Source organism: Lygodium microphyllum, chromosome 1, assembly GCF_053477565.2.
Source record: "Lygodium microphyllum isolate KBCC chromosome 1, Lygodium_microphyllum_v1.1.10, whole genome shotgun sequence".
NCBI lineage: Eukaryota > Viridiplantae > Streptophyta > Polypodiopsida > Schizaeales > Lygodiaceae > Lygodium > Lygodium microphyllum.
Window position 1 is genome coordinate 17,736,823 of NC_141135.1, and position 27,285 is coordinate 17,764,107.

The 27,285-nt window shown below is 43.3% G+C and overlaps 1 protein-coding gene across 3 annotated transcripts in view; it reads left to right on the plus strand.

Moving 5' to 3' along the window:
* Positions 1–1,299: 1,299 nt before the first annotated feature.
* LOC148040878 (peptidyl serine alpha-galactosyltransferase) overlaps positions 1,300–27,285 on the plus strand; it is a 161,521-nt gene continuing 135,535 nt past the window's right edge. For 2 of the 3 annotated variants that reach the window (XM_087672125.1, XM_087672053.1), the window contains exon 1: positions 1,301–2,131. In XM_087672125.1, coding sequence (XP_087528251.1) covers positions 1,815–2,131 — 317 coding nt within the window. In that variant the 5' untranslated portion in view covers positions 1,301–1,814. Of the gene's footprint in view, positions 2,132–27,285 lie in introns of all 3 variants that reach the window. The other variant, XM_087672334.1, reaches the window with a different exon arrangement.

The following is a 27,285-nucleotide window of genomic DNA, read 5'->3' on the forward strand; positions in this document are numbered from 1 at the left end:
CCAATTACACATAGGCACGGATGGCCATTTTGTTGTGCAAAAGGAAGGAGTGTTTGGCTAACGTGGCGGCTTCCAATTTGTTCCGCAAATCATGCGTGAGGACATGTCTGGGTGGGGGAAGTCCCCCGTCCAAGTGGAAACACCCACCCAAGTGGAATAGGACAAAAATGTTTTTTTCAAAAAGGTGATTTGCAATTGTCGGATCTTAAACTTGTGATCAATAGGCATGTAGTTCATAGTAGTTACCCATTAAGACAAACACTCTTTTTTGACAAAGACCCTAGTGCCTTGTGTGTAAACAAAGTGCATGACAGTTTTGAGGTCAGGTGGGGCCTTTGCGCGCAGTGCATAACGGGCCTAGAGATATGCATCCATATGCAAGTCAAAAGAGACATGCACCCCACTAACATGTAGAGGAGAAGAAAAGGAGAGAGAAAGTGATCAATACGAGAGAGAAATATTGCAGTTTGCAAAACACATGTGACCGCATGCCCAAGATTTCTTGAGGAACTTGCAAAGGATAATGTAGTAGGGTACTTGATTCACTCATGCAAGTCAAATAGACTTAGAAGATGTTGATAGGATAGAAGGGCCAAATATGCGATGAGCACAAGTCATATGACAATAACTTGACACTAGTGAGGTTTAAAGATAGAGCACTTGAATACCAAATGCTACACATTTGGTAGATGAATGGCTATGCATTGATCTTCTATTCATTGAGATGAGGGCTTAGTCTTGTACCATTATTGGTGAGGAAGCATTGTTTGTTTGTTTCATATTGTAATGATATAGAAGGTGCAAATTTTTCAAAGTTTAGTTTTTGTATGATGTAAACTCCTCGTTCTGCCATTACAGAGGTAAGATTCGTTTTGCATGTAGAGTTTAACGTAGCCAATGCATTTGTGCTAGTTTGTTCCAAAAGATTTCCTTGCTTGTGAAGATCAAGCCATGGAGATTAATGTGTAATATGACTAATTGCTCTACATTGAGTTACAACTCTCAGATGTTCACCATTCCTATTAGCAATGAAGAATGGAGCCCGTCAGACCTCCTTGTCGATGTGATGAAACGAGTTGTACGCTGGTCGACGCGCATGTTGATTGAGGTGCACGTGGTGACTCTAGTGCATGACCTCTCACTTACGAACGAGAGAGTCGAAGAGGTAGAAGCAAGCCCTTTAAGATGTGGGAACAATCCCATCCTGAAGAAGAAGAGAACCACCAGCGCAGGGCATCGGGCCTTAAAGGGGCCCACATAAAGCGATCGATCATTTAAATTTAGAATTTAGGAACAAGCTTTGCGGTGGGTGAAGACGAGAAGTTCAGAGAGAGAAAAGAGAGAGCGTGCGCGCCCACAGACGACTCTACCGAATCATAATTAGCAGACATAAGGAAGCTCTACCGCCAGTTTATCAGAGATTATAACGACAGAGAGCGAGAGAGAAGAGAAAAGAAGAGGAGCGAAGGCCGCAGGGTCCTATCGACCATCCAATAGAGCAGACTGGAGGTCCCTTCTCTGAGAATCTCGATTGGAGCTTTGTAATTCTTTGAGAAGAGGAAAATTTCTCAGAGATTGGAGCTTTGTGATTCTTAAAGGAGAGGATTTGAGATTTTTGAAAAGAAGGATGCAGGATTCATAAAGAAGAGAAGAGGAGAAAGCTCCATCACAGAGAGATTATCAGAGAAGAAGAGGAGCATCTCATGAGAACATTCTTGAAGAGAAGGATGCAGGACTCATAATTGCACGATTTTGCAAAACTCACAGAGCCTGTCCAATAAGGGAATTAATCCTATTACTTTGAGAGAAGAAGGATGCAGAGCTTATGGCTCTTAATTGGGCTTCTCCTTCTCTCCCTTTGCATCGTTTCCCCTGCCCAAACAGTTGAAGCTCTTGTACAGGAAGATCAGCATTTGCCCAAAATGCATACCCTCTTCTCTGTCGAATGCAACAACTACTTCGATTGGCAGACTGTTGGACTCATGCATAGCTACAGGCAAAGTGGCCACCCTGGACCCATCACGCGTCTACTCAGCTGCACTGATGCCGACCTTGTGGAGTATCGTGGAATGGACCTTGCACCCACCCTTGTTGTCCCATCTATGAGTCGACATCCTAAGACCGGAGACTGGTAGGGCTTCTTCAAATCCAGATATTCTGTCTATTCAGTCTGTTTATGTTCCGTGTGCGTACTCACTGATCGATGCAGGACTGTGTCAAAAACGTTAGTGCAGCTGATATACAATGTGTTGTACCTCCAGGATTGAACTGTACATTCATTTGTTGAGCATTGTCACAAAGCCCTCCTGTGTACTAGCTGCTCTGAGTACTGATTTTACCAAATCAACTTTTCATGTTGAAGTGGACAACAATATTGATGTCAAGTAGAAATAAGCAATTTAATCAGTGTCTTATATCAACATGGAATTTTGGCCAGACTTGGAGGTAGGTGTTAATCTACCTCAGATTGTTAGTCCCCATGTTAACCTCAATTTTAGGTTGGTTTCCTGTAGCTCTTGCACAACCCCAAATATTTTCTAGATCTTATTAATGTGAATGTGAAATTTGAGAGTTTTGGGTAGGATAACTGGCTCAAAAGCTCTAACAAAGGAGATCATTGGCTAGACCCCTCTTTCATCCAGTCCTTATTCTAATCACACCCTGCTACCATCAGCCTTTGGATATCTCATTTCCATCATCACCACCATCAGACATCAGCCTTCATTAGTGCCATCTCTAATAGTCGATCACTGTTGCCTGTTGCCTCCAGAGTGCCCGGAGACTGGTGCTGCTGCTGGTCATCTTCATCAGGAGCTGTTGCCCTGCATTTCCACTGTCAGTTGCCATTCTCAGGGGTTCCAAAAGCTGTGCTTTCGTTTAGGAACTGATGCCCTGTTAATATTAACCTGTGCTTTGGGATTATGCTGCCCCTTGTGTCCAAACCCCCGACATTTGGGCTTGGAGCTGCCACCTCTTGAGCTTACAGCTGCATTTGGCCTCCTCTGCTGCCAGTACATCGGGCCTGGCATTAAGTTTGTGGTTTGTTGCATTCCGGGTTCCTTCCAGAGGACAGCACTCTCCTTCAGCTTCTCTCAGCCCACTGCCTGTCAAAAGATGATGTACCAGTGAGACAGTAGGGTTTGCGGGGAGGAACACGGAGTGAACTCGGCAAACATGGAGAAGAGAAGAGAAGAGAAGAGAGAAGAAATTTTGATGAATGGAATGATGAAGATCTGAATCATGGAGTGAATGTGATACAAGGGAACAAGGGTGCTGTAGCACAAGGAAGATGATGAAGACAGCCACAAACCATGAACCGCAATGTCCTCCCGAAGGGGTGTGAGGGCGGTGGAGAGGCTGGAGAGAAGAGGTGACGGATTGAATGAATCAGCCGTAAAGAATGAGTGACAAATGCATCCTATAAATAGGCAAGAGACTGTCTAGGGTGGTGCCGGAGGGAGGGTGTCAGCTATCTAGGGTGGCTGCACATTGTGGGTGCCCAGTCTCTTTTTGGGGCTGTCCACTATGAAACCCTAAACACAAAACACAGAACACAAACTGCATGCGAAGGGTTTCTCAACACCCATAGTGATAGGAAACGGCCGGAACGGCCCCCCGGCACGTGGAATCGCCGTCACCGGCATGTATCCGTCGCGGACCGCATTTCCAAATGATGGAACGTTTCCTGTCCCGTTTCAGACAGGGAACGCAGCGTTCCCTGTCTAAAATGGGACAGGGAACGCCATGTGGCAAAATTACCTACGGGCCGCTCGCTAATTGTTTCCACCTGCGCCCAGTTCTCTTGCGTCCCGCCTACTCCCGCCTGGCCTAGTTCTCCTGCTTCCGCCTGAGGCCCTGCATTCTGCTCGCGAGACCCGCTTGCATCCTGCCCCCAGGCCCCAGGGCCCAGCCACCTTTTTTCTCTTCCTTCTTCTTCTTTCTTCTCTTCCTTCTCTTTCCTCTCTTCCTTCTTCTTCTTTCTCTTCTTTCTTCTCCCACCTCCAACCTCTTCCTTCTCTTCCTTCTCTTTCTTCTTCTTCTTTCTCTTCTTTCTCCTTTTTCTCTTCCTTCTCTTCTTTCTTCTACCTTCTCTTCACTTCTCCCTTCTCTTCTTCCTTCTTCCATGAACCTTCTTCTTCTTCTCCCTTCTCTCCCTTTCCCTTCTCTCTCGACTCTTGAGTGAGTCTTGACTCTTGAGCCTTCTCCCTTCTCTCGAGCCTTCAATAATCAATTTTCAGCCTTTAATTTTTCCTTCTCTCGACTCTTGAACCTAAGGCCTTCAATTTTCAGCCTGAAATCATAAATGGCTTCATCTTCCCGCCCCGCTCGTCGGGTTGGTGGTCGAGGAAGAAGGTCTGATGATTGGTCATGGTGGGAAGAAGTAAATGCTGACCGTTCTTTGAGTGGTGGAGGATCTCGACCATGGACTTGTAAGCTTTGCCCATACAAGCGAACTAGTGGAGCAAACAAGGTAATCCATTGAGCCGAGCATTTGTATTTCAAATTTTTATCGATTTTAATTTTTTAAAGTTACTTAAATATTAGAATATGGACTACCAATTGCCACTTGTTCCATTTTAAATTTTAATATTTATGCATAATTAGGTCCGAGCTCATCTCCTACATGAGCCAAATTCAGAGGTGCAGTTTTGTCCAAATGTGACCTTGGAGAAGCAAAGGGAGCTTCGTGACTGTGTAGCAGGTCAACAAGCTTATCTTGCATCTAGACCACAACGTGTAGCAGTTGACCCTGCAACTTTTGTGACACCATCCCCATCAGATGTATCTAGAGCAGGGTCAGTATCAGGAAGTGCTACCTCCACACCTACTACAGGCATTGCATCGGCCATGGCATCAACAACGCCACATGTTGCACGTAGACAAAGCACACTTGATGCTAGTTGGGATCCCAAGAAGAAGAAAGAGGTGGATACATCAGTGGCACGCTTTTTTTATCATGACCACATTCAATTTCGTGCAGCCAGGTCAGAGTATTTTAAATTGATGTGCAAGAAGATTGGTGAGTATGGCCCTTCGTATGTATCTCCATCATCAGAGACCTTACACACCACTTTGCTCGACAAGGAAAAGCGCCTTGTTGAGCAAGCAACAGTGACTAGAAAGAGTATGTGGGCTAAAAATGGAGTTTCCTTGATTGCTGATGGTTGGAGTGATATACGGAAGTGATCCATTCATGGTATGGTTGCTTATTCTCGTGGGGAAATGTATTTTATATCTTCACATGATGCATCGGGGACAGGAAAGTCAGTTGATGTACTTGCAGCAGAGTGGGTTACATGTGTTGAGCTTATTGGCCCAGAGTATGTTGTGGGATTTGTTGCAGATGGAGAGCCTGCAAATAGGGCAGCAGGTGCTATTATTCAGGGATATTATCCACATATCACAGTTTCATATTGTATGGCTCATTGCTTGAACAACCTACTAAAGGATATTGATAACCTGTCATGGATTGCACCTGTCATAGAGCAAGGAGCTCAAATGGTTAGCTTTGTTTTGAATCACCAGTTTCTTCGCCATCACTTCTCTTTCCAGTCGAAGAAGACACTTTTAAAATACTCTGATACCAGATTTGCCTTTAACTTCTTGATGCTAGACAGGTTAAGAGAATGCAGTGGTGCCTTGAGGCAGTTATTTCTTAGTGATGAGTTTACCTCATCAACATTGGCAGATACTTCTACAGGTATCTTATGCTTGGAGAAAGCAAATAACTCCACTTTTTGGGATGATGTAAAGCTGATAGATGCTATGGTATCACCCACTGTACATTTATTGAGGGTTATGGATGCTATATAACCTTGCATTGGCAAGGTATATGAGGCTATGGATAGGCTGAATGAAAAGTTGCAAGAGTTGGCACCAAATGATGAGGCGTATGAGGAAATACACCATTTAGTTATGACGAGGTGGAACTCCTATAGCTCACCCATGCATGCAGCTGTATTTATTGTGGGTCCTGAGTTCCAGGGCAAGGGTCAGGAGAATGACAGTGAGGTTATGGATGCATAGAGACTTGTATTGTCTCGTCTAGTGCTTGATCATGGCACTAGACGAAAGATCAGAGATCAGCTTTCATGTTATAGGACCTTTCGGGGTTCTTTTGGTTGTGGGGATGCACAGGAGGATTGCTGTAAGATTGGGGCAACTTTGTGGTGGGAGGACTATGGTTCGGATGGTCCTGAGTTGCAGTAACTAGCCATCCGTATTTTGAGTCAGTTAGTTAGCTCCTCTTGTTTGGAGCAATTGTGGAGTACCTACGCTCACATTGCTTCAAAGAAGAGGAACCGTCTTGGTGTGGAGAGGGCAAATGATCTAGTATTCGTTAGTGCTAATTTGAGGATGTTATGTAACAATATGACAACAAAGCTGATCCATTCACAGAGTGGGAGATGCAGCAAGAAGAGGAGACACATGCTGATGTTGAGGGAGATGCAGTAATTCATGGTACACATGATGATGAGGCTGGCACTTCAGGAGTGGCTAGAGCAGCCTCAGATCATGATCATGATCTTTGATTTAGCTTACTTATCACGAGTCTCATGATACATGATACATTTACATTATATATGATATTATGATCATTGATGACACTGTGACACTTGGGTTGTTGACAGTTGTGCCATGTCGATATTGTATTTGTACTTGAGTCTTGCAGTCTTGCAGTTGCCCTTTGGGCTATTTTGGCATGCCGCATTTTGCTTTAGTCTAGAGATTAGACTTTATATTTGCAGTCTTTTTTGGGGCAATGAGCATGTTCTTTCAAAGATTAGACTTCAATTTCATATTTGTAATCTTTTAAGTTTTTTGGCAATGGTACCATAGGCATGTTCTTTTAGCTTAGACTTTTCAGTTTAGTTCATTGTTCATTGTTTTATCATTTATGATTTTTGGCATATGTATTATGGATTTTATTATTTATAATTGAATAGCTTACCTCTTGAGCCTTGTAAGTTGCAATTCAATTTCTAATGAGTAGTTTTAGAATAATGCATGATATCTTAAAGTTAAAACTTAAAATGATTTGTCCTTGTGGATTATATACCTTGGTTTTAAGTTTTAACACTCCAGAGTCCACATGGATTATGAGTGAAATATTAAATTTTTTTCATGAATTTTGATTTTTTAAATACTGTTCCCGTTCCCACGTCCCTGTTCCCTAGGTTTGGCGTTCCCGTCTTCGTCCCCGTCCCCGTTCCCCGTTCCCGTTCCCCGTTTCATGTTTCTATGTCAACACCCCCTCTCAAGCCAAAAAAGGGGAACAAGAGGAGTGAGGTGGAGATGGAATGCTACATGTTGAAGAATGCTCATGTAGCAGGTGCCACTTGGACAATGTCCCCCGTGGGGAAATCTCGTGGGGAAATTGTTTACTTGCCCAAGCGCCCTAGTACAAAGACGATGAAAACATGCAATGCATAAGAAGAACGTTGAACTTTGTGTGGTACCGAGAACCATAAGGATATGCCCATACTTGATCTCGGGAGTTGGCTCCACATTGACCAAGTGACCAAGTCAAGAAGAAGAGGAGGAAGATGTAGAGGATCCCTAAGATCCAAGATTTCCATCTGAAAGGTAACCTGCAATAAATAATAGTAGACAGAGTGAATTGGAGGACACGAAACTCAACCTTGGGAGAGAAACCACTAGCTCTGTGCAATCATGCAAAAAGGAATACGAAGGTCTCGTCACCAAGTCACGGCTGAACCTCCAAGGCCCCAATCTAGGTAGATTCTCAAGATCGTGGGTATCAATAGGTGAGATGACCGTTGGAAGGAAGCCACCCCATCCAAGGGTAGAAGAAGAAGAAGGTAAAAGGCCTCTGCCAAGGTGGCGAAGAATTGAGGAGTGGGTGGAGACCCCCTTTGAAATGGGAGGAATAGGAGCCTTCTCTGAAGTCGTAGTAGATATAGATGTCCCCTTGGAGGGCAAAGAAAGATCATCCCCCTCTGAATCCCCTCTGAGGTAGATAGAAAATCCAAAAACTCATGGATCACGGACTTCGAAATGTTTGAGAATGAAGGAAGTGCCACTGGTCATGCCAAAGAAGGTATCTGGGGTAGTGAAGAACTCCCAGAGGTGGCCTCTTGAACTTGAGGAGGCAAGGGTGGGGATTAGACTGAGCAATGAGTGGGCAATAGTTGCTGCTTCTCAATGGAGTGGATCAGGAAGCCGAAGAAGAGGAAGGAGTCGAGCAACCACTGTCTCTCGAAGGAGTGGACTGATGAGGAGACGGTATCAAACAATCACTGTCTCTCGATGGAGCGGACTGTAGAATCGTGGGCCGTGGTAGCCATTGTACTGGAAAATAGGCAGGAGAAGACTACCGCTGGCATTGCGACGATCTTCAGGATGCCATAGCGCGAATCGATACTCCATGTCCTCAAAAGGACCTAGTGCGCATCGAATGCGTCTTGTTGCCTTAAGTATAGTACTCCGATAGCCGATGCAAAATGATCTTTGTGGCCCAGAAAAGAAAGGTGGCACAAGGAGTTCATGGTGGAAGATGCATATACTCCGGGGGGGTGGGGAGTAAAGGTCGAAGTCGACAAGTATTGGTGGTGTGTTCAGTGATGCCACAATAGGAGCGCCTAGTAGTCTGGTCATTTGTTGGTAAAGAAGCCATGGTTACCAATGTGCCTTGCTGAAGAAGGAAGAGGTCAGCCATGAACCATGAACTGCAATGTTTGCCTCAAGGGCTAGGAGGGCAGTGGAAGGGTTGGAAGTGAGCTATCAGTGGGAGGATGTGACTAGCAGTAAGAGGTTGCAACCAATAGGAAAATGCAGGTGAGGAGAGAGAAATACTAAAAACGCAGGCTGGAGGAGAGAGAAAATAGCAAACGCAAGCTGCAGGAGAGCGAAAGACTAAAAACACAGGAAAAACCAGCAGTAGCAATCAGCATGCTAAAATTAGCTTTGAACAGTGTGTGATAGGCTGGAAACAGGCACCGGATTGTTGTAGACAGCAATGGCCAGCTTGGACCGCGATATCCTCCATGTCGGGGTGTGGGCAGCAATTTGAAATACCTGAAATTTGCAAAAACGAGATTGTTTTCTAAAGGGAGAGTGATCAACAATACTCGCTCTATTGTAAACAGCTGCAAACTGCAGATGGAAGGCTAGAAATAGGTGCCGGACTGTAGATGACAGCAAGGGACAGCTGAGACTGCAATGTCCTCCGCAAAAGGGGTGTGGGCAGCAAGCTGAAAACATCTGAAACTTGCAAAAACGAGATTTTGATGCAGTGGAAGAAGAAGAGAAGTGGATGCTGAATCCACCACTGGTCTTTGCCGTCACTGTAGTGGAGGATCTTTACTGCTGTTTGAGTAGATCTAGCTCTGATACTATGTCAAAAGATGACGTAATAGTGAGACAGTAGGGTTTGCGGGGAGGAATACGGAGTGTACTCGGCAAACATGGAGAAGAGAAGAGAAGAGAGAAGAAACTTTGATGAATTGAATGACGAAGATTTGAATCATGGAGTGAATGTGATACAAGGGAACAAGGGTGCCGTAGCACAAGGAAGATGATGAAGATAGCCATGAACCAGGAATTGCAATGTCCTCCCAAAGGGGTGTGAGGGCAGTGGAGAGGCAGGGGTGCCCGGAGGGAGGGCATCAGTTGTCTAGGGTGGTGTCACACTGTGAGCGCCCAGTCCCTTTTTGGGGCTGTTCACTATGAAGCCCTAAACGCAAAATGCGGAACGCGAATTGCATGTGAAGGGTTTCTCAACACTGCCCCCTCTCCTCCTCGAGCATCTGTTATATCTGTTAGTCTGCTTATGTTAGTTATGTTAGTCTGTCATCTCTTGGTTGTAAGCTCTTGTTAGAGTTTGACGGAGATATAGGAGCTTGTTGAGCTAAAACATGCATTACTTGCTGATTAGCCTCTTAAACAACCCCAAAACACACTAAAAAATGCTCTTTTAGAGTAAAACCCCAAAACATGAAGTGGTTCGAGAGAGTTCAGTGAAAACCCTAATTTTTGGGGTGCCCTTCCACATCTATAAATAGACAAGCTGCCCCCATTCAACCTTATTCCGTCTGTGCAGGTTTCTCACTCCACGTGTAGATTTCAGCCATCAGCCTCCTCCCACGTGGCTGTCCAGCCCTCCAGACTGCTGCCACTCCATCTGTGTTTGCTCCTGCTGCTCGCGCCTTCATCCATGCTGACGTCAGTTGCTGGCGACACCATCATCTGCTGCGATTTGAACATCCAGTCATCTCTAGCCATATCAGACACTGTTTCAGCCTGCTGTTTATAGCAGACTATGCACAGTTTCCAGCCTCTGATCGGTGGTATTCTGCTGTGTTTACCAGTTTCCAGCCTCTAGACTGCTGTGTTTTGGTGACCAGCCTGTTGCCATTCACTATTCAGCACTCCTACACTCCGACTGGTGGTCACAGACTTGGGATCCGTCTCCGGTGGACGTCACACTCCAACATTGCTCTGCCCTTGAGCACATTGTATACTCTTACATTCATTTACAACATTCATTCACTTCAGAGTTGTGTTCTCTCTCTCCCTTCTTCTGTTTGAGTTTTGAGTTTTGTGTTTAGGGTTTGAGTTTTGCCCTCTGTGTATGTGTTTGTGTTTGTCTCTTTGTGTTTCTGTCGTGGTCGTACACTTTGTGTGTCCTTAGTGCAAACCCTAGTAGTTTTCTTTACAGAGCTATGGCAGTTTAGGTGCATTTTCTTCAGTTATTAGCTTCTAGTGTGCATCCCTAGGCTAGTTTTCGCTTTCCATAGTCCGCCTACACGTGTCGGAGATTGTTATTGTCATTCGGAATTTTTTTAGGGCCTTTCCTATTTTTTCTAGCATTTTTGTGCAGCGGACTAGTATTTTTTGCTGGTCACCTAGCATTTATGGCACCAATTGGTGCTGGTCAGCTAGAGTTTGGCAGTGTTGGCTATTTATAGTCTCACCCCCCTCTTGGCAAACACTCTCTTTAGTCTTTAGTTTTTTGTTTGTAGGTGCATACTTTGACACTTTGTGCTTGGTGTTGCCATTGTCATGAGCTTGATTTGGTGCCCTCACTGACGCTTTGGGCTGTGTGTAGGGATTGATTAGTCCATCCCCATTGTATCAATATTCTTCTTCAATGAGTGCAATATTCTTCCTTCGTCTTTTGCTCTCTCTCTCTCTCTCTCTCTCTCTCTCTCTTGCATCCTGCATCCAGGAGGGATCACCTGCTATTAGTGACTTCGACGACTGCTACTACATCCCAGGATAGTATATCTCCTTGCATCTGTTACATATACACATTGCACCACTTTATCACAGCCGACAGTTGTTCCCCTATCATAGCCGACATTTGTTCCCCCTTTGTAGCCATTATCTGGAGTACCAGAGCTACATACGCACATATACATACACGACACTTATCACACTCACAGCACCGTATTTTCAGTTTCTAGTTTTTAGCTTTTCATTCAGCACTTTTATTTTGGATAGCTGGACCTCATCAGTTGTATCACAGTTTGTCTCATAAGCCAGTTTTGGTCTTTAGAAGACGTTAATATAACTTTCTTTCTTTCTTTCTTTCTTTCTCTCTCTCTCTCTCTCTTTGCTTCTCTTCCATTGCGCACTCTCTTCTTCAATGAGTGCAATGTTCTTCCTTCGTCTTTTGCTCTCTCTCTCTCTCTCTCTCTCTCTCTCTCTTTTCTTCTCTTCCATTGCGCACTCTCACGTGGTATCATCGCCTAAGTGAGGATACAATCTAGAGATTTATTGTAGAGGAGCATGTGTTTATCACAGAGTAGTAGCCTAGATCTTTCAAATGCAGAATTTCAATGTGCGTTTGCTATATTTATAGCTCGTGCAGGTGGTCCAATGCCCAGTCTCCTTTTGGAGACTAGACGACATCATCTAGGGCAAGGCGATCTGATCTAGGCATTAGGCGGCTCCTTACTTTTGTGTTTTGAAGCAAACACAAATTTGTGTTTTGCAGGCGATAGCATCTTGACATAGGCGACAATTTCCTGGCATAGGCGATAGATTCATGGTGCAGGTGGCCCTCTTTTGGTGGTAGGTGACAACTTTCTTTTGACAGATGACACATCTACAGCCCATGTAGCTGATTGCCTTCTATTTTCCGTGTTGCCTGTGTCCCTTTGCAGTTTTCTAGGTGATTGCAAAATCAAAGATGTCTTACTAGCTCATGAGCTTTGATGACTCAAAGAAGGAGCTTCTTTCTTGACACTCTTTTGAGCGGAGATGCGATTATTGTGATTATAGTTAGTGAGGGAAGTCTTCCATTTGCACTTGTTTCCCTTCTATTCATCCATCTATGATAGAAAGCTCTGCCCTTTGTGAACATGCCGTTCTTGATATCCTCGGTGCAGGTGCCTATCTTACCCTCATTACCCAAAGAAGACAAACTTGATGGTTCCAACTGTTCATTGTGGTCATGTAAAGTGGATTGCATACTCGACACCTTCAATCATTGGGCTCTTGTTTTTGATTCTATCCCCTATCCTAAGGAGGATTTAACAGATGGAACTTCTATGGACCGAGCAGCCTTGTGGGATGCTCAACTCTTGAGTCTGATCCTTTCTCTTTGTGAGTTTGCAGGATTCTTTCCTTGTGTATATTCGTAGGTTGAAGATTGCATCTGAAGTGTGGAAGAAGCTTGCGTCTTTGTATCAACACAAGATGTTTGCTCACAAGATTTCCCTTGAGAAGAAGTTGCGGATGCTCAGTCTTGATGACACTCCTCTATGAAGGAGCACATCATGAATATGGAGGACATGAGGGGTGAGCTTGCCTTTTGGTCAGATGATATCGTTTGAAGACATGGCTATGATCCTTTTGACTTGGTTGCCATGTCGTTGGTTTGATGTCTTCTATGCTAGCCTTATTATATCGAGGATTTGCAAGACCCTCTTATTGGGAGGAGCTTTTACTGTTTGTCTTGGAGCATGATGAGCGACTTAGAGAAGTTAGGGCCAATGGTTCTAGCTCCACCAAGGCATTTAGTGCAGGTTTAAGTGGAAGGAAGAAGAAGAAGGTGTAGGCTAAGGACAAAAAGCAGGAGAGCAAGAAGGATAAGAAGAAGAGAAGCCTAAGTGTCCACATTGTTGGAAGGGCACTCATCTCGAAGAGAAGTGTTGGCAAAAGTATCCCCATTTGAAGTCAAAGAAGAAGGATTCAAAGGCCACTCCTAATATGACAAAGTTTGTCTTTGTGAATGTATTTGTAGAGGAGGATACGGTTCTTGCTTCTTCCACTCAGCAGAAGCCTTGGCTTGTGGATAGCGGGGCCTCTTCTCACATGACCTATAGGTAGGATTGGCTTCAGGGCATGAGTGCCAAAGGGGGCACTTTCACCATTAGTGACAACTCTACTGTTTTTGCTCAAGGATGGGGACTATTCCTTTGTTGCCAGACATGTAGTCTTCTTCAATCAAAGTTCTCTATGTACGAGAGTTAGGTTTTAACCTATTGTCTATTCATGGTTTTACACGGTTTGGTATTTGCGTGGTCTTTATACAGGATGTAGTGATAGTGGTGGATGAGTCTACAAGTGCCGTTCTTCGGATAGGATACTAGGAGGGTAGACTTTACAGACTCACAATCTTAGCTGCAAGGTCTTCCCATAAGCTTGGGCTGCTTTGGTATGCTTGTCATGATCATCTCAACTTTGATGCTATCCAATGGGCTTCTCAGAAGAAGATGGTGGAGGGACTTCTTGATTTCTCTCTTATTTACACTTCATGCCCTAACTGTTTGAGAGGTAAGCAGCATAGCCAACCACATCCATAGATTGCTATTAGGAGGGCTTCTACCGTGCTTGAGTTGGTTCACACCAATCTTTGCGGACCTATGGGCACGACCTCCCTTGGGAAGGCCAAGTATTTGATGTTGATTATAGACTTTTTCAATCGTTATATGTGGCCTTATTTTCTGGAGTACAAGAGCGAGACATACTCTCATTTTTGTGAGTGGAAGGTGTTTGTGGAGACATAGACTATTTCCAAAGTTCGTGGTCCACCCCCTCCTTCGCTACTCTCTATCTTGGCTTCCCTTATCCTCTTTGACGGATGCGACTACTTCTTCGCTGAGTACTTCCACCTGTTCAGTCTCCCCTTCGGAGTCTTCTAGGGATGCTTAGTCGCCAGAGGGGGAGCCTTCTTTAGATGAGGAGGATTTACCTTCCCTTGGTGAGGGGGAGTCCCTTTCACAGACAGGTGCCTTGCAGGTACTAGAGACTACTCAGTCTCCCTCACAACTAGGATGAGCCTATTTAAATTCCTCATTGGTACTGATAGCTCACGCAAGATTTAGGTGTTTCTCACTTTCTTGCTTCTCCTATAGGTCTACATAGATCAGCTCGCTTATAGGCCCAATGAAATGGTTCACTTTGTGTGAACTATGCTCTTATGTCACAGTTTCTTCATGACGGTGAGTCTACTACAGTTAAGGAGGCTCTTTGCACAGCATATTTGGCGTGAGGTCATGCAGGAGGAGCTTGATTCTATGGAGCGTAATCGGACTTGGGAGTTGGTTCCACGTCTTCCAAAGCGGAAGGTGATAGTTGTGAAGTGGATCTCTAAGACCAAGTACCATGTAGATGGCTCATTGGACAAGCACAAAGCTAGGCTTGTTACCAAGGGTTTTGCTCAAAGGATAGGTTTGGACTATTTTGAGACTTTTGCATTTACAGCTCGGATGTCTACTATTCAGGCTATCTTGGCTCTTGCAGCCCACCATTGCTGGTCTGTTTATCAAATGGACATAAAGTTTGCCCTCTTGAATGGTATCCTTGAGGAGGAGAGTTATGTTTCCCAGCCTCTTGGTTTTCTTGTGTAGGGGAAGGAGGATTATATCTATAGATTGTGGAAGGTCCTCTTTGGCTTGAAGCAAGCTCTTCTTTCTATAGAGTGGCTTCCATTGATTGGCTCATGACCCCAACCTATACTTCCATATTGAGGGTGACAGGTGTGTTTTGCTCATCGAGCATACTCATGGGTAAGCACTTCTCAAAGAGATAGATTGTCTTCTTTGCTCCTTGCCTTGCAGATTCAATGGAGGATATGTATTGATCTCCTTCTGCAAGATCCATTGCACTAAATTTGATACCATATAAATCGCTAAACGTATCTTTGGAGTGAGACACCCCGCGATTGTGATCAGTAGTATGAATTGCCATAAATTTAATGTATTAGAAACTATAGATTGACACAAAGTAATAAAATATTGGATGTACTTACTATCAAGACTGGGACAAACCTTTGTACATGGATAATTTTATTATTACAGGGAGCTTTACTCAGGAGGTTGATCGTACTCGAGAGAATTTGAGACATAAGTTTGACATGACGGATCTAGGGATTCTACACTTCTTCCTTGGATTGGAGATTTATTGGATGGGACAAGGCATCTTTTTTTCCCAGCACAGGTACATTACCGAGCTTCTCTCGGAGTTTGGTATGGCTGATTGTTGGCCTATTTCATGTCCCATGGACCCAGAGTTCAAGCTTTTGGTAGTCCAAGCTTCCCTTACAGATGCCACCCATTATAGGTGTCTTGTTGGCTCCCTCATTTAGCTTATTCAGCCGGATATTTCTTTTGTTGTGACTGTTGTTTTATTTCATGAAGACTTCCACTTAGGAGCATTGGAGAGCGGCCTTGCACATTCTTTGTTTTTTACAGGGGAATTGATCCTACGGGATCATGTATGGAGAGGGGTTACTCTCTTTGGTTGGAGTGATTTTGACAGGGTAGGTGTTGTGGATTCGAGACTGTCCACTATGGAGAGCTATCTCGTGGATCTGTAAGTAGCCTTTTGTGGCCCTTTCTTCTACAGAGGCAGAGTATCATGCATTGTGTTTTGCAGCTATGGAGGTAGTTTGGCTTCGTCGCATATTGGTAGAGATTGGCTTTCCCCAGCTTAGATCTATGGAGTTGCGTGTGGACAACTAGAGTGCTCTAGCTCTAGTAAAGAACCTTGGTGTTTCATGCTCGCACGAAGCACATAGAGGTTTTATATCATTGATCTCTTCACGAAGTCTTGGCTCAAGGCTTCTATGCTTCTTCACATGAGATTGTTGGGTCTTTAGACACTTTGAGGATCTAATAGGGGGTGCTAGCTTGCCTATGTTAGTTATGTCAATTTGTCATCTCCTGCTTGTGAGCTTTTGTCAGAGTTTGACGGAGACATATGTAGTCTAGCAATTTAGGTGCATTTTCTTCAGTTATCGGCTTCATGTGTGCATTCTTGGGCTAGTTTCTCCTTTCCACAGGCTGCCTACACTTGTTGGACATTGTTGTTGTCATTTGGAATTTTTCTAGGATATTTTCTATTTTTTTTAGTATTTCTCTTTAGTGGACCTATCATGAGGACATGTATTTTTGAAACCTCACTTAACATGTGGATTAATTTTAATCATATGATTAAGTAAATGTTGTACATGTGAGGTGCAATTGGGGTTAAAGTAAATTTATGAGCCCGGGACTCGAAGAAATCATGGGATGTCGAAGGCAAAAGTTGCTATAAGTTATGCCGCACACTGCACAAGTACTTGGTGGTATCTGGTGTCAGTTTTTGGCCTAGGTCATCCATTTGGCCATAAGTGTCAGTTGGTGACACTAGAGAAGTGTGTTTAATGGTATCTAACACCAATCTGATGGTCAAAGATGGCGCAGAGACACTCAAGCATGAAAAGTTGCCTAGCTAATTTAATTATTGGCTAGTCAGATTATTTTTCAAGGCATCGAAATAATTATTAGATTAATTTTTAGTATTTAAAGACTGAAAATTAATATTTAATTATGAAAAAAATTTGAAAAAACCCTTTGGGAAGACTGCCACTTGTCAAAAATGCCCATGCAAGATTGAAAAACGTCTTTAGAGGTTGGAGAGAAGCATTTCTATTAATTTAGCTTGCAAGGGAGAGAGAGAGGAGGTTGCTAGTCTAATTTGCAGCCATTGAAGGACCTTTTGAGGCTGCCAAGGGCAGGAGAAGACCAATCAACAGCAGGAGATAGCATCTGTAGGCTGTTGAGACAGAGCAATAGTTGTAAATGACTGATTTTCTTCAGTTCTTTGCATCTACAAGCTGTTATGGCAGGGCAGTAGCTGCATTTGACTGATTTTCAGTCATTCTTCGTGACAAAACTCTGAATTTTCTCTCTCCACAGCTTTCCCTCTCATCTCCTATCCATTTCACAGCCTTGCTCTGAAGATCTCAGCATTTGGACCCTTGGAGGCTGAGAAATTTCAGATTTCTTTGCTGTACACCCTAATATACAGCAGAGATTAGGGTTTAGCAACAGCCTCGAGAATTGTGCCAAAAATTGGAAGCTCCAAGACTTGGATTGAACAGGGTTGAAGCTGTTTTTAGCCTATTCAAGTGGAGGGACTAGTAAATAATTGAATTTGGGGCATTTTCCATTTCCATCAAAGTGGGTGAAGGCCAATTGATTGCACGAATCAAGGGGCTAATCGGATTAAAGACTTGTTGGTGGTTCATCACAGCAAGGGGAGTTGGAATACCGAAAGGGATTGGGAGAATCCCATTGTAAATCAACTTATTCTTCAATAAAGCTAAAGAAATATTGAAAGGGGCACCAATTTTGGGGCCAATCGGGTGTGCATTGTCCAAGATCAATAGGTAAATTTGTATTTTCAGATTTGCATTAATTGTTTGCTGCTGAATTTAGTTGTAATCAGGGATTTACCACCCATCCACGGAAGGAAAGGTTGGTTACAGGACCATCATTTATTGCTGGTTTGCCAGCATTTATGGCACCTATTGGTGCTGGTCAGCTAGATTTTGGCAGTGTTGACTATTTATAGCCTCACCTCCCGCTTGGTAGACACACGCACTTTGCATTCTTTAGTCTTCTGTTTGCAAGTACACACTTCAACACTTTGTGCTTGGTCCTGCCATTGTCATCTGGCTAATCTAGTGTCCTCATTGATGCTTTGGGTGTTGGGTGTAGGGACTGATCAATCCATCCCCATTGTATCAACATTCTTCTTCAGTCAGTGCAGTTTTTTTCCTTCATCTTTTGCTTCCTCTCTCTCTCTCTCTATGTTTGTGTCTCTCTTCTGTTGCACACTCTCACAGTATCACCCCTAGCATCTTTGATTTTGTTCTCTCCTTTCTTGATTTGCATTTTTTTGAGTTCATCTCTTAGCCATACTCATATACTCTGTGTTTTCTAGTGTATCCTCACAACATAGTTTTTATGCATTTTGAAAACGGGAGTTTTAGAATGTTTGCATGCGCGTACACAAAGCATACTAGAGACTACAATTGTTGAATAATCCTAAGTTTTAATTTTAATACAAGATCCATGATTCACATTGCACAATCTCACATAGTTATTAGTTTCTCATGTTGCAACTTGCAAATAAAATTAGTATTTAGTAATTGCCCAAAATAACTTACAGTTTACAATATTTTATAACAAAAGAGTCCACATGTGATATGTCACATAAAACTTGAATCAAGAGTGTAACATTATAACATCTATTATCCGATAATCATGACTAAAAAGTCAAGTTCACAAGAGTCATGATAATGTGATAGTTGATATATCAATAAAGACAATTTAAAGCAATAATGTCTCAAAAGTCAGGCTTGCCACATAAATAATAAGGGGCCACGGGCAAGCCATGGAAAAAAACATGAGCATGCAACAATAAATCATTGAGAGTTCTCACCTTAGCCTCCATCTCTTTGTACGAAGTATCGTTCATTACATTGTGCCAAAATATAAAAGTCTTTGTTTGACTTTCTCTAAAGTAGATTTTACATACAAATTTGGATCATATGGGGTAGAATGAAAGCCATGAGCTCGGAGGAACTTATCCATTCTATGGAACCAGAATCACAATACTTGCTTCAGTTTGTAAAGAGTTTTCCGCAAACCAAAGACCTTATCTTTATGGTCTACAAGAGAAAATTTGGAAAGTTGCTCCATATAGATTTCCTCCTTCAACTGTTTAGAAAGGCACTTTTGACATCCATTTGAAAGAACAACCAATCCTGGAGAGCATACAGGGTGGAAAGATGCCAATTGTGTTGTGGATGTGAAGGTTTCTTCATAGTCAATGCCATGCTTTTGTTGAAAATCTTACACTACAAGGCATGCCTTGCACTTCCCATTAGAGTTCATTTTGGTCCTACTGATCCACTTAGTCCTGATTATCTTCTTTTGGTTTGGATGATCCATGAAGGTCCTAGTTCTAGTCTAGTGAAAGCTCTCAAGCTTGTTTTCCATATCCTCACACCATGGGGGATGATGTAGAGCCTTCTACCAACTCTCTAGCTCGGAGTGCGCTATGTGATGGAATGTAAAGATAGATGCAAATGTAGCAGTAGATGCAAGCTAGGCAAATCTTCTAGGTTTCTTTGGGATGGAACCCTTGAGCTCCACCTAGTTTGTAAAACCGGCCTTTGGAAGCCCAAAGGGCAGTAAACCACGTTTTAGCAAACACTTAATTCAGCTTAATAGTAAATTTAGAAAGAATATTCCACACACAACTGTAGCTATAGACACTTGTTGGTCCCAAAGCTTGACACTCCTTTTGGTATTTCTTTAGAGTACTGAAATATACTCGAAATTGGTTACAAATATTTGTATTTCAGTGATTTCTTGTGACATATCCGATCCATGAGTGCACAATGGCCTTGACACCATTGTTGACCTTCAACTAGTTGTAGAGTGTTCAAAATTGTGAATGAACTCTTCAGCTTGCCAAACCCTAAATATGACTACAAGCATTTGAATCCAATTTTGCGGAGTTTTTGCCGAGATAACTCCTTTGCATATTTCCCATGCAGTCCCACATTGTTTCTCTCACAAACAAAAGGGGTTTGTTGGGTTTGACTTACGCCTACGCTCACAGAGGAGTGTCGGTGATCTTCAGTAGGACATCAGGCACTTTTTACTCTCCGTATGAGAGGTTTTTTCCACCATATTTATTTATTTTATTTTATGTGCCTATGTTACACAGTTTGGGCACTTATCATGTTTTACACTCTTCGGGTGTGAACACCCTCTTACAACCCTAAGGTTTAAGGCTTGTACTTTGTACTTGCATTTTGTACTTGCACAACACACTTCAGATTATTGCATTGGGTGTTGTGCTATCACACTCTTACACTCTTCTCATTGTCAATGGTACTCTCAGCTGTGATTTGTCCTTTCTTCTTACATGTGGTATCAGAGCTGAGCTCAACTCAGTCTTCTCTTTCTCTGCTCTGCAACCAGCAGCATTGAGTCCAGCTCTTCCCTGGCTTCAACCTGGTCTGCCCGCCAGTGCAGACCTAAGACTGACCAGCTCTGCCCTGGCTTCAACCTGGTCAGAGGTCTGCCCGCCAGTGCCAACAGTAGCGCCAATAGTCTTAGGTCTGCCCTGGCTTCAACCTGGTCTTAGGTCTGCCTGCCAGTGCCAACAGTAGCACCAACAGTTGTTGACACCTACTCTAGAGGCCGCCGCCTGCTCCAGATGTCACCGCTTGCTACAAGGGTCTCTGCAGCTGACCAGTAGTGCCCTGCGCCACCTACAGCGCCTCAGTGCTGCCCCGCCTGATTGCCTGCACTTGCGCAGGTGCCCACCAGCTCTATGCGCTGCCACTAGAGCCACCCACCAGCTGCTTGTGTGATTGTTACCGCTGCCGCCTTATTCCTGCCGAGCCGCCAGTGCCACCACCTGCTCCGCCAGGTTCTCCAGGTCCGCCTGCTAGGTTCAGCTCTGCACAACCTGTAGCAGAGGTAAAAAGAAAAATTTATTAATTTTTTATTCAAACTTAATCCTCTGGAAGGGGCTTTTGCTCGGACAAGCAATCTCTGTTCTTGCACGTGTCTGGGACACAATTACTGCAGAAATTTTGTGAATTTTGGGTCAGACATTTGGGGCTTTTGTTGTCAGCTCAGAGATTGGCAAATGTACATCTGTGACAGTCTGAAATAGACAGATTTTGTGCATTATGGGACAATAAATTTTGGAGCTTTTGCATTTTCAATGCTATTGAGCATTTATTGCACCTTGGACAGTGTGCATTTCAGACAGTTTTTGATTGTGTGATTAAATTTGCTAATTACAGCAAAGCACTTGCTGTAGTTTCTGGAAATTCTGAGATTTCCAAGTTGATCCAGCTTGAAATATTGCTCTTTTGCTCTATGATTAGTGACATTTATCATGACAAATTAGGGAGGTGATGTATTTACATGTGTGTCCAAGGAGGATAGGTTGGATGGCAACAACTATGGTCCTTTATATGAAGATTGTGCTGACTACAAAGAATCTTTGGGATTATGTCAGTGGTGAAGAAGTTAGGTCTAGAGTTGTGGCTTCTGCTACTCCTTCTCCAAAAGGACGTGGACAACATGCAACTCAGCCTATTCAACCTGCTCCAGCTCAGCCACTTCCCCAAAGATTAGCAGCACAAAAGGCATGGGACACACGGGATGCACAGGCTTTGGCGCTGATTGCATTGGCAGTTCAGCGGTCTATCATCCATCACATTCGGTTTGTAGCTTCTTCACGAGAAGTATGGCTGACCTTAGAGCAAATGTTTGCTAGAAAGAACGAGACATGCATCTCTTTCTTGAAGAAAGAGCTAGAGACTGCAAAGATGGATGAGGGTGATTTTATGTAGGATCATTTAAATAAAATTTAGGACTTGTATGAGCAACTTATGAATTTAGATGAATATTACTCAAATGTGCAATTAATATCTACTACCTTGAATTCATTGCCGCCCTTGTAGTTGGCCTTTCATACAGCCTTGAACCTCACCACGAGGTTTTTCCCACAGCCACTTACTTTCCTTCAGTCTGTTAGTTTGCTCTTAGAAGAAGATCAAACAAGAAAGAATAGTGGTGTGGATGTCATAGCCTCTGAGTAGGCTTTTATGGTACAATAGAAGGGCAAGGGATACCAAGCAAAAAATGCTCCGTTGAGCTCTGGGACATCAAGTGCTTCATGGAGTAGCAAAAAATAGGGGGCACGCAAGCCAAGAAGGGCAAGTGCCACTATTGCAAAAAGCCAGGACACTACATCACTGAATGTAGAAAGTGTATAGCCAAGGAGAAGGAGGAGGAGTCATGATGTCTGTTTCTGATGCACCTTTTACAGCTACTAAGTTCGTGTCCTTTGTTGTAGGTAGGGACTATTGTTTTTACACATGCAGCTATGACTCTTCTTGGGGTGATAGAGCATTCAGCTCTATTGAGGATGCGAGCACATGGTTTTTTGACAGTGGTGCTTCTAGGTGCATCACATTTTGCAGAGATTTGTTTTCTTCTGTTATTGCAACCCTAGTTGGCAAGTCTGTACAGTGTGTCGATAATGCATCGTACCTTGTGAGAGGCATTAGGGAGATTGTGTTGATAGCCACATCGATGGCTCTATTCTTCGTTTGCAAGATGCCTTGTTTTTCCAGGTATAAAGAAGAATTTGTTATCTATTTCTTCTTTGGCAAGGTGTGGTTTGCAGATCAACTTTGATGATGACAGATGGTCAGAGATAAGAAACACACGACTTTGGTTTTGACTGACACTATGTCATGGGCCATATGAGTTGGATGCTTTTTCAATTGATCAATCGATCTATCTAGCGTCCACTCTCACTCTTGCTATGTCACAGATGGAGTTATGGCATGCTCGCATGGGGCATGTAAACTATGGTAGCTTAATGCTTATGCAGCTTACATAGATGCTTGATGGTTTACCTCTCTTGGAGACACATCCTAAGCAGATATGTGAGGGATGTATTTTGGGGAAAATGCATCATTTTTCGTTTCCCCATGATGTTGCTTTTAGAGCAACTACTAGATTACGATTGTGCACTCTAGATGTATGCGGCCCTATGTAGACAAAGTAATTGGGTGGCTGTTACTATTTTCTCACTTTCATTGATGACTTTACTGGTATTTGCTGGGTCTACTCTTTGGCGAAAAAGTCAGAAGTGTATGATGCATTTTTAGCTTTTGTAGTACTTGCTGAAAATTGATTTGGTTGCAGGGTAAATACTCTCCGTTCGGACCGAGGGGGGGGATACATGTCTTCTATGCTGAATTCTTTTTTGAAGCAAAAAGGCATTGCTCATCAGTATACTACTGCTTATACACCACAGTAGAATGGGGTTGCAGAAAGAAAGAATCGGTCACTCATGGAGATGCCCACATGTATGCTGAAAGCAAAGAGCTTGCCACACAGTTTTTGGATGGAAGCAGTTATGTGTGCTTGCCATGTTTTGAACAGATGTCCCACCAAGGCATTAAAGAATGTAACGCCTTTTGAGACTTGGAATAGTTGAAAATTGATTGGATAAAGGCTCGGTTTAACCTCCGTGTATAGTACACGCACATTATTTAGGTGTGCATGTGAATGCACCCTTACGTGCCCTAAGTACAAATACATTTTATTCTTTGTGTACCAACACGTTGTTGATACACTCAAATCTAATCGTACTTGGCTCTCTCTCTCTCTTTGACTCTCTCTCTAGCCGTCACATTTACGCTCACTCCTCGAACTTTTGTCACTCTCAACTAAGCTCCACAACAATTGGTATCAGAGCCCAAGGTTCTGCACGCTTTTCGAGACAAAGGCGCAGTTGACAGGTCGTGCAGGCAGCTCAAGGTAGAAGGCCAGTCGGGTCCAGTTCACTAGGCGCTAGAGAAACCAAGCAGCAACGGCCAACGGGTAGTGGCACGTCGACGACTTGGAATCGACAGGCAGTCGTGTGCAGGGCAGTCGGGCGTAGGTGAGCAGTGACCAGGCGGCATGCGACTGGGCATTAGAGTGGACCAATCGGTCACGACCAATAAACGTGGACGAGGAGGTAGGTGCTGGTGGTGGGCTGGCAATGAGCAGGGGACGATCGGCAAACGACCCAGTGATAAGCGTTGCGTCAGCCGCGACGCGACAGGACGGCGGGTCAACGGACCCCCTCCCTGTGGTTTTTAAAAAATCAGAAATTCGTTTTTTTCAAATCCCTTTATCCTCTTCTTCTTACAGAGTTCATGCATGGAAGCACAGTTTCCAGATCTATGAAAATCTGGCCAGAAAATTTGGGATTTTTTCGAGATTTGATCTCATCTAGGATTGGCAGTGACATTTGTGTCGGAAATTGCTGACATTGTGCATGTTGACCTCAGTCAAATTGGGGAATTTATCAAATTTGTCAAATTTCAACTCTTTCGAGTAAAATTTCCTTACATTGGACCCCGAAAAATTAGGGCTTTTCATATTTTGATGAAATTTTGCTCAGCTGGGACAGATTGGCTGACATCTATGCACTGTTGGACCCGGAATTTTGGGATTTTGTGCAGAATTTGGTAAATTTTTGCAGTATTTGCCCGTGTGGTGACTGGTTTATGTATAAACAACAAAGACTTATTACTGTTTGAGAAAGAACAGTAGTGTATTTTGCTGGTTCAGCTTGTGCTTTTGCAGTTTAGTGCGTTTACTCTTGTGTTTGTGATAAAATGGTTGCAACTTGTGCCGGTTCAGACATCAAGAGTTTGATGGTTATGGCTTTGACCTTTGGAAAGACCGTATGCAGGGCATTTTGTTCCTAAAGGATTGTGAGGATGCTTTGTAGGAAGATAAACCCGCATCAATGTCTGAAGCAGATTGGACCAGAGTAAATAAAAAGGCTGTGGCTTACATAAAGATGAGTGTCACTGATAACATCTTGAGAGACATCAAGGGTTTAGATATAGATTATGGCATATGGAAGAAGCTGAAAACTACCTATGAGATCACCACACGTGTTAATTAGGTGCATTTAATGTGCAAGTTGATAAATATACGACTAGATGAGTCAAAGCCTTTAGCTGAGCACTTGAGTGCATTTACAGGGATTTTAAATCAGCTCAAAGATGCAAATTTGGACTTTGATGATAAGTTGAGGGTGATCTTTTTGATCATGACACTACCCGACTCTTGGGAGACCTTGGTGGTTTCACTTAGCAATAACCCCAATCTCTCATATGAGGGGGTGAGGGGTTCTATCTCGAATGAAGAAATTAGCCGTATGTCTAGTGGGGAAGGTAGCAACTCAACTTATAATGTATGAGGCAGGGCTGACAAGAAAAATGCAAATGCAGGGATCCCCTCGAGAATTCCCACTCCTCCATTGAGACCACCGTCCCTTTGTGAGACAATGCGGTCAAAGCTCCATGCAACCATCGCGTTGACATGAACCGTGGCATCTCCTTCATGCCCTCGGGATATCGAATTGGTCAATGGCGCGTACTACGTCGAAATTCAGATCCCGCTTCCTCTCGATTCTTGCCTAGCGATCTGGTACCTGGTGAGCCATGTCTCCATAGAGGCATGGTGCAACATACAAAAGCGATTCACCTCCTCCTCCATTGCAACATCCATTCTTTTTTCTACCCCATTTTCAACCACCACATCTCTAGTCAGTCTATCATTGTCCTTCAGCGACCATAGCATTTTGTTGTCTGGATCCACAGAAACAAGAGAAAAAGAGTGACATTGCTTGCTATCATTGTGGTCGGAAGGGCCATAAGAAACTTGATTGTTGCAGGTATTACAAGAAGGAATAAGAGAGAGAGAAGAATGCAAGAAATAAGAAAAAGGAGGAGAATAAGACAGATGCATTTGAGGCAATCCAAGGCAAAGAAAAGGCCAATGTGGCCTCTAGTGTGGTCATAGAGGAGCTTTGAGATAGAGAGGTTGATGTATTATGTGTAGTTGATCATGATGCCCTTGTATGTCACATGTAGGATATGCAAATTACCAAGGCTGATGTGATTGATGCACTTTTGTCAGTTGATGATGGTGTCACTCAGGCTTGGGTTATAGACTTTGGTGCCTCTTTCCATGTAACTCCTTGCTTGGAGTGTTTTGCTATGTTTAATGTAGGTAGTTATGGAAAGGTGTATCTTGGAAATAACCATGCTTGCAGCATTGATGGGATTGGCAATGTACACTTGTCTTTAGACAATGGGCAAGAGCTTGTGTTGAAAGATGTCAGATATGTGCTTGGCATTAAAAATAGTTTACTATTTGTTGGTTAGTGTGACTTGCATGGTTACACTACACTGTTTGGTGGTGGTTTGTGGAAAATGAAAAAGGATTCCATGCTAATTGCAAAAGGAACCAAGAAGGGCACTTTGTATTGTTTGCACTGTAAAGCCTTGAATGGCAAGTTTCTTGCAGTTGCTCAAATTTGCAATTACTTCACTTGGAGTTATGGCACAAGAGATTAGGCCATATGAGCCAGAAAGAACTTGATGGTCTTACCTCTCTGAAGAGGGTTGATGGAAAAGACTCTAAACTTGACTTTTGTAGTGAGTGTTAGTTTGGAAAGCAAATAAGAAATTCCTTGTACTCTGGTGTCTCTCGTAAGTCTAATGTCTTGGACTCAGTGCATTATGATGTATGTAGTATGCCTGTGAAATCGTTGGGTGGTGCTGCATATTTTTTCTCCTTTATAGATGATTGTTCCAAAAAGATTTGGGTTTACTTATTGAAAAAGAAAAGTGCAAGTGTTTGTTGTTTTTAAAACATTTCATGCATTTGTGACCACTCAGATAGGTAGCAAACTGAAATGCTTGAGAACTGCTAATGGGGGTGAGTTGACATCAATTGAATTCAAGTCCTTCTGTGACTTGCATGGAATTAAGAGGGAGCTTACAGCTCCTTACAGCCCTTCTTCGAATGGGGTGGCTGAAAGATATAATAGGACTTTATGTGAAAGAGTGCGGTGCATGCTGTCCACTGCTAATCTCCCTCATGAATTTTGGGGAGAGGTACTCAGAATCGCGGTTCGCATTTGCAACCGCTCTCCAAAGAGGCCTTAAATAATGGCATCCTTGAGGAGGTTTGGTCTAGCAAATCGGCCTCATATGACCATTTACCCATATTTGGTTGTGATGCTTTTGTGCATGTTAGAGATGAGCTGAGGAACAAACTAGACCCAAAATCCACCAAAGGCATTTTCATGGGCTATGGTGATGAGGGTGAATTTGGCTACAGAGTGTGGTTACCTCAGTCCAAGAAAATTATTCGCAGCCGTAATGTTGTGTTTAATGAGGCAAAATTGCTGAAAGGTACTTTAGTCTCAAATGAAGATATGAAAAAGGTCAAATTTCAGAGTTTGCAGCCACCTATTACTTCAGAAAATGAGCCTCATGGTGTTGCATCATAGTTTGAAACCGATGATTAGCCTGTTATTTTTGAGCCAGATGATGATGGACAGCAAATAGGAGCACAAGGAGGTCATGGATAGCAAGATAGGCTTGCTGATTATGAAAACACAGGTGCTGGTAATTAAAAT